Source organism: Coenobita brevimanus, chromosome 22 (assembly GCF_032717465.1).
Source record: "Coenobita brevimanus isolate Jiangsu-jjx chromosome 22, ASM3271746v2, whole genome shotgun sequence".
In the NCBI taxonomy this organism is placed as follows: domain Eukaryota; kingdom Metazoa; phylum Arthropoda; class Malacostraca; order Decapoda; family Coenobitidae; genus Coenobita; species Coenobita brevimanus.
In genome coordinates this window covers 14,962,864-14,971,464 of record NC_136975.1, presented here as the reverse complement: position 1 = coordinate 14,971,464, position 8,601 = coordinate 14,962,864, and the positions used below count along the sequence as shown (strand labels likewise).

At 40.9% G+C, this 8,601-nt stretch overlaps 1 protein-coding gene across 1 annotated transcript; it reads right to left on the bottom strand.

The window, feature by feature from the left end:
* Positions 1 to 2,523: 2,523 nt before the first annotated feature.
* LOC145392431 (zinc finger MYM-type protein 1-like) lies at positions 2,524 to 4,212 on the bottom strand. Its single transcript, XM_080266839.1, has one exon. It carries the CDS (start codon positions 4,210 to 4,212, stop codon positions 2,524 to 2,526), a length of 1,689 nt encoding a protein of 562 aa, XP_080122965.1.
* Between the last annotated feature and the right edge of the window lie 4,389 nt (positions 4,213 to 8,601).

The window sequence follows — 8,601 nt, the reverse complement described above, 5'->3', positions numbered from 1 at the left end:
AATTACTGCGGCGCAGTAGACGTCCCCTTCACCCTTTCCACCATCCTGGGTGATGGGGACATTGTTATGACTGATAAATTGATGGCTTTCTTGAGAGAGACCGGACTGATCAGAGTGATGTGACTTTTTTACTGCGTGGTTATGGTTTTTATGAACAGTAAATGTGTATATATTGTAATATTAATTAGGGTTGACAGTTGACATATTTTAAATAGTTCCTCCTCCCACCGATCTATTTCTAATATAGATGTCCCCTACATTAAGCCAAGTTCCTCGCCTGACAGTCACCAGATGATGAGCGCAAGTGTGCAATATAGGAAGGTATTGGGCACTTGCAGTCGATGGTGGTCTGCTGGGCGAGGTTCTTCACTTTTCGTACAAATTATGTAAATACATTATATTATCTTAAGTTATTCTAATTAGGGACGACAGCTGACGTATATGGAAATGTTCCTGACTCGTCTGGTTCCCTTTCATATATTGATGTCCCCTATATTAGGTTGTGCCTCGACTGACAGTCACCAGGTGATGAGTGCAGGTATGTAATGTAGAAAGGCATTACATATCTGCAGTTGATGATGTTCTGTTAGTCGAGGTATTTTTACCATTAGTGTAGGTCTAGCTATTTGTCTCTGTAGGATTTAGTATAGGTTAGCGATTTGTCTGTTAGGTGATTAGTTTTAGGGTCTTTAGATTAGTTTTCCTTTATAATATAAGGTATAAAAAATAAAAAACCAAGAAAAAATTAAAAAAATAAAAATACAAAAAAAAATAAAAATAAATAAGATTAAAATTATTATATATATATATGTATGTTTGCATGAAAGTGTGTCTGTATGTATGCATGGAAGTGTGTGTGTGTGTGTGTGTGTGTGTGTGTGTATATGTTTGTATATATATGTATATATGTTTAAGTGTATATACATATTACATATATATATATATATATATATATATATATACACGGCCTTAATAACCAGGGGCTTCGGCCCCAATGGTTGATAGGCCGGAAAAAAAAAAAAATTATCAAAAATGACTGACACAAAAACACATAAATCACAATAACCCCACTTGGCCCACGAATCAACACCTTATGCTATACAGTACAAGGAAAAATGCAATAATACTTATACTCAAATTACACAGCTGCTAGATGGTTGGAGACTTCCTGAGCACTCACAATAATAACTGTACAGGGGAGGACAGAGATGTGAACAAAATGAGGAGTAGATCTAAGTGGCAATAATGCAGAGACTGAGCTCATTATATATGGGCCAGCTGAGCTTGATACAACTTGTAAGAAGGACGCGCAAATGAAGCCATAGGGGACAAAGAGCTGACAATCCTGCTCTGAACAACAGAAAGGACGACTTACTCTACTATAACGGTAGAAGGGGGGACTGAGGCAGAACACGCTCGTGATCAAACATGCAGCATACTGTGCGTTAAAATTACACAAAGGATGATGAAATCATAGGCTATGTAACACCTCCCCACAAAGAAAAAGAAATTTACAAAGGAAATTTCTTATTACTCTAAAACAATCTGTCTAAAGTCTAGATAAGCAATCTGCAATAACATTTTCTTTCCCCTTGACATGTTGTATGTCTAATGAATACTGAAGAAGTAGACTCCATCTTGTCAATCTCCGACCTTTATCTTTAAACCCACTAAGGAACTTCAGTGGGCTACGATCGGTATAAATGACTATGGGGTCAAAACCAGAACATAAACAAAATGAAAAATGCTGTAAACCCAAAATCAAGGCCAAAAGCTCTTTCTCAATAGTTGAGTAGTTCTTTTGAGGTGGAGTGAACTTCTTACTGTAATAAGATACAGGGTGTTCAATACCCTGATCATCCTCTTGCAGCAAAACAGCCCCAGCTCCTGTACCACTTGCATCAACAGCCATCTTAAAAGGCTTAGCAAAATTTGGAGTAGCGAGCACTGGCTGACTTAATAGGATAGCTTTAAGTTTGTTGAAAGAGGATTCACAGTTATCGGTCCAGACAAATTTAACTCCCTTTTTCAGTAGGTCTGTAAGTGGTGATACAAGAATAGAAAAGTTAAGAACAAATCTCCTGTAATAACCTACCATTCCCAAAAATCTTTGTAGCTCTTTCCTACTTTTAGGTCTGGGAAGATCACTTATAACCTAAACCTTAGCTCCTGGTGGTGCAACACAGGGCCGTGCACAGGATATATCAGATAGGGGGGCTCAAAGTTGACGAAAAGGGCATTGGCACCCCCCTGAGAAGTTTTTGGTAATTTATAAAAATTTACGTTTTAGAGACCATATATAGCATTGCGGTTACTCTGAATTTCACGTAAGATTTGGTATAGTTTGTAGTTGTTGTTGGTTTTATTTTGTTTATTTATTTTTCATTTCACTTTTCATTGGCAGTTACAAACAATCAGTTCACATTGATTCTCAAAGACTTATCCGCCTTTGAGTCATAGTCTTAAAAATTTCAATCACTTCCATATTATTGACAGGGATGTCCTTTTCTACAGCCAGCAGCATTAATCTGATAGCCTTTCCTCACTGCAAAGACTGCGAAGCTTTGATTTTATATGCTTGAGCTTCGAGAACGAACGTTCCACTGTTGCAGTAGTTACTGAAATAGATGCATATATTCTGAGCAACTCACATAAACTTGGAAAAACAAAGTTCAAGTTATTTTCCTTTATACACCTCATCATTAGCTTCAGGTCACTTTTGAGGCATGGATATGCTGAGTGAAACACTTTTAGTTCTGTCAAAAGTTTGTCTTGTTCTTGTTCAAACCCATAGAATTTGCATAGGGTATGGACAGCATTTACAGCATCTGGCTGTAATTCCTTCCAGTTTGCTGCTACTGTAAGGTACTGGAAGGAACGAAGGATGATGCCTGTTGATGAGTTTTCTTTCCCTTTGAACCTTCTTTCAATCTCTTGAGTAAGAGTGTCTAAGAACTGATTATACAGATTAACACGGTAATATTCCTCCAATGTTTGAAATGATTGATCCTCTGTTGCTGATGTACAGCTGTATTTGTATTTTCCTGGCATTTTCCTTTGTCTTCTTTGTCCTGGAATATCTGATGGAATATCAATTTCTGCTTCAACTGCTTTCTTCGAGGCATTCTCAAACATTTCCTGGAACTTTTCTTCTGTCCTTAGTTTTTTCAGTGTTTGCAGCACTCCATCTATAAGTCTGTATGATGCTGCTAAGTCCACATCTTGCTGTTGAAGTGCATCCGAGGCAATAGCAGTTTCCATAAAAATTGGTGTAGTAATTTCCAAGGACAAGATGAATTCAAAGCTGATGCTTCGAAGCAGCATCACTGCATCACAAGCTCCTGAGTCGGGTGGGCTGGATTCATATATATTTTTGAGGAACTCAACCACTGCTACAAAGACCTTCTTCAGTGTTCTTAGAGCTGATTCTCGGCAGGCCCATCGAGTGTCTGACAGCTTTTTCAGCTCATGTACACGTTCGGTAGGGAACAGAGATTGTTGTGTCTGCACAAATGCAGCATGCCGTTTTCCTGAACCTGAAATAAAGGTGTAAAGTTTTTCCACGATGTTGAAGAAGGAAACAAAATGACGGTTCACCTTTGCAGCCTCTACAAGGACTAGGTTCAAGCCATGTGCATGACAGTGCATATAGAGAGCCTTTTCATTCAGTTGAAGTACTCTAGATTGCAGTCCTTTGTAAGGTCCACTCATGTTAGCTGCCCCATCATAACCATGACCTCTGATATTCTCTATTTTCAAACCATTTTTTTCAAGGAGAGACAACACGACATTTGTTAGTTCTTGTCCTGCAGTTGACTGTACTTCACAGATCTGAATGAAGCGTTCCTTTATTTTCATTTCATGTACGTATCGGACAACGAAGGAAGCTTGCTCATTATGAGAGATATCAGTAGTTTCATCCAACAAAATAGAGTATATAGTAGCATCTCTGATTTCCTCAAGAATGGTTTTTCTCACACAAATAGCCAAGGCCTTGATGAGATCATTTTGTGTCCTATTTGAAAGTAAAGATACTTGTGGTCTCTTCTTAGTCGTTTGCGAGGCTGTGACGGCTTCCAAGTGCATTTTTATGACACTGTCATATTTCGCAAAGAGATTGACAAGCTCAATGAAACTGTCTCTGTTTGAGCTAGTTAGTGTTTCATCGTCACCCCTGAAAGCAATACCTTGCCTAGCCAGATACAAAGTCATATCTACAGTATCAGCCGAGATAGAATCTCTCTGTTCCTCTGCTTTTCTTGCTTATGAATATGTAGTATTTTACTGTCAGCCAACTGAAAGGCTGCAATTCCGTCGGTCCATGCCAACCAGTTATTTCTTACCCAAAGAATGCACAAGGACGTTCATTTCAGAGGCAGTGGTATGAGAATGAATTCTGCTTGTAGCCATTCCACCGTATCATACCAAGCATGTGTGCCTCCGTTGCTGCATGATCTTTTATTTTGTCTATGGCATTTTTCCACTTATTTACTCCTACAGACCTCCAAGCAGACTTTACTTGGTGTTTATCTTCAGCCATAAAGAGCCTGCAACTGAAACAGTACATAGCATCGTTTTCTACTGAATATTCTAGCCACGGATTTTTCTCATACCACTGCCTCTGAAATGAACGTCCTTGTGCATTCTTTGGGTAAGAAATAACTGGTTGGCATGGACCGACGGAATTGCACATTTCAATATATTTCTCAGAGTCGTTGGCAGTTAGGCATATTTGACTAACATGGGCAGGGTCAGTGGGAAACTTACGCTGTAACAAATCTGAAACTGAAACTTCCTTTTTACTTTCGTCTCGAGCTTCTGCTGTCACTGCTGTGTGTGTCCCTTGCTCTACATATGTGCTGTCAGTTTCCATCGCCTCAGGATTCAATGTTGATGGTGCCTCCTGTTCATCCTTCTGTAGATCTGTGTTATCCATTTTCCTTCCCTCTGAACCATCTGTTGCTTCACCTTGTTTTCTTTTTTCTCCAAACTCTTTTGATAAAGCTTGACTGATTTGATCTTATGAATCTGCTCGTAGATCATCTTCATTTTCCTCCTCAGATTCTTGATCTTTGTTGCTCCCTGGCTTAAGCCAGCCATAGAGGGAAGCACTTCCTTTAGCTGCCTCCTGTCTCTCCCTTTCTTTCTGTTTCTTGGCTCTCTCCTTACGGGGCATTGTGCTACATCACCAGTGACCAGGCTGCAACAAACATAACTGACAATGATACAATCTGACATAAGCATTAACATCACGAGACATACAGGAACAATGCCTAATAATTGTTCACCAAAATTAGTATACTAATCACCGGAACACAAACCACGATGGGATAAACACAAACTTATTGTTCTGTATTATTAATATGAAGTCTATTAAGTTCACATACAAGTATCTTAGTCCCTGACTGTGACACTCAATTATTGTCTGCTGCTGCAGCCCGGGCACTCCCATCACTGAATTACCCAAATACTCATATAAGTGTAAACGAACAACCCGCGATGGAAAACCAAACCTACGGTATTTGGTTCATCATAACACAATATATTGAGTATTCTCATACTCAGTACCCTACCAGCATACTCCTGGCTTCATGAATAAAGGACACTGTTGATAGGAGGGCTAAAAGTAACATCAGCCACGTAAAAAACAAAAACACTCACGCCAAAATTCATCCGTGCCTCGCCGCCATACACACGCTGTCAGCTGATTATTCCCATTTTCTCTTATTAGTACTATTGAACGGAAAGTCGGAAACTATTTTAAATTTATATCTGAGGACCTGAAAACATTTCAAAGTACAAATGCATAATAGACTCCTACCTTCCAGTACACAGGCAGTCGAGAAGTAAACTTTAAAGAATCTATTACCTGGGCCTTCATGTTATTTAATTATATTTTTCCTCCTGGATACAAAAGTAATACAACAATAACTAATAGACTGATTTCGAAATATCTTAATTTAATATAAGTTCTGAAAAGGGCACTTTTAGGGTATCAAGGGAAAAGTGAGGGGGCTCAAGCCCCTGTAGCCCCCCCCCCCCTGTGCACGTGCCTGGTGCAACATGTCCATCACCAATTACGTACCCAAGGTACTGAACTTTAGCTTGACCAAACTCACACTTTGATAAATTAGCTACAAGATTAGCCTGAACCAAACGCTCAAGAAATTTACTGACATGGCATAGGTGATCTTTCCAGTTGTCACCGAAGATTAATACATCATCAATATAAACAACACACCCTGCCAAACCCTGTTACAACATTCATGAGCTTCTGAAATGTGGCTGGTGCATTCTTCATACCATATGGCATTACAGAACATGCAAAAGTCTTTCCTAGTGTTACAAAACATGAGATTTCCCTAGCACGTTCAGTCATAGGTACTTGCCAGCATCCCTTTAACAAATCAAACTTACTTATGTACCTAGCCTTTCCGAACTTGTCTATGCAATCTTCCACACGAGGGAGAGGGTAAGTGTCTGTTTTGGTTATCTGATTAACATGTCTGTAGTCGATGCAAAGCCGCTGTGACCCACCTGGCTTAGGGACTAGAGTGACAGGAGAACTCCACTCGCTCTGACAGGGCTCAATCATCTTGTGGTCCAACAGGTAGCCAAGCTCCTTCTGGATGAGAGGAACTTTCACTGGGTTCACACGGTAAGGAGGCAGTTTAATTGGCTTTGCGTCTCCAACATCGACATCATGCATCAACACAGTGGTTCTTCCTGGAGTGGCACGGAACACTTGCAGGTACTCCTGCAGTAATGCCGAAAACTCCTGCCTTTCCTCGGGAGGTAGATGAGAAAGCTTAGTCTGGAGATCATTCATGATATCAGGATTCTTCCCCAAACTATCACTCAGGCTCATACTGCATGGGAGTGCTTCACTTGCAGACTCGGGAGGAACAGCTACAGCGCAGACTGGATTATTTTCGTCCCGCCTGTGATATAACTTTAGCATGTTGATGTGACATAGTTGCTTGTTCTTTCTACGATCTGGTGTGGCGATGACATAGTTGACATCACTGAGTTTCTTCTCCACGAAATAAGGACCACTAAACTTGGCTTGAAGAGGTTGCCCATGCACCGGTAGCAGAATCAAAACCTGATCTCCTGGCTGAAAGTGGCGTAACCTGGACTTCTTATCATACCAAGTCTTCATCTTCTCCTGAGCAGCTCCTAAATTCTCTCTCGCCTGCTGTAAAGCAGTTGACAGCCGTTCTTTGAACTTCATCACATACTCCAGCAGGTTGACGTCATCTTCCTCCGACAGCCAGCATTCCTTGAGTAGCTTAAGGGGTCCTCTTACTTCATGGCCAAACAGTAGTTCAAAAGGTAAGAAGCCCAGTGATTCATTTGGAGATTCTCTTGCAGCAAACACAACGAATGGAAGACCTTTATCCCAGTCTTTCTGATGTTCCAAACAGTATTTCTTGAGCATCGATTTGAGTGTTTGATGATATCTCTCCAACACTTCTTGAGTCTGGGGATGGTAAGCTGAAGACGTGATCTGGGTGATGCCCAACTCTTTCAGAGACTGCTTGAAAACATTTGACATGAAATTACTTCCCCGGTCTGACTGTACCTCCTTGGGCAGACCAAACTTTGTGAAGAACCCTAGCATTTCCTTAACCACATTCTTTGCTGAGATATTTCTAAGTGGAATGGCTTCAGGATAACGAGAAGCCATATCAATCAGGGTCAACACATAAGAAAATCCTGAAGAAGTCTTAGGAAGAGGGCCCACAATATCCACCAACACACGGGTGAATGGCGCCTCAAAAGGAGGAATGGGAACTAGAGGTGCAACCTTTTCGGTCTGATTACACTTCCCCACAACTTGACAGGTGGGACAAGACTTACAATACCAGGAAACATCCCTGAAGATACCTGGCCAGTAGAAGTGTTTCAAAATGCGTGCCACAGTCTTCCTTACTCCAAGGTGTCCTGCCAAACTGGAATCATGAGCCACTCTAATGATATCCTGCCTACAAACACGAGGGGTGACAACTTGATGTACAACCTCCCATTCACAGTCGGCTGATGCTGTTAGGGGTCTCCACTTCCTCATAAGTACTCCTGACTTTATATAATAACAAGTAGAAGCACCAGCTGACTCTTCCTCACTGCAAGCAGAGTTAGCTAGACCTTTCAACTCAGGGTCAGCAACCTGCAACTCAACCAACTCTTGACGAGACAAATTATCAACACTACGGGGTACTGCCTCATCTGGTGAGTGGTCCAAATTAGCAAGAAAAGTGTCAGCTAGGATAACATCATCATCATCATTATCCTCTAAGTCACCAGTAACTTTAGACTTAGCCCTAGTGACAGCACATGCAGGGAACATATCAAGGACATCACAAACCTGGGCCGCAGCCACCGGCTCACTAGACAACTGAGGAGCTAGACACACTTGACTTCCACCAATATCATTTCCAAGTAAGAAAGTTACACCTGACATTGGGAGTGTCTCAACCAACCCAACCATAACGGAACCATTAACAAAACCAGACTCTAAATTCACTCTGCACAGAGAGACAGAGAAGTAATTATTCCCTACGCCTTGTAAGATTACAGTTTCATCAGAGGAATTAACAT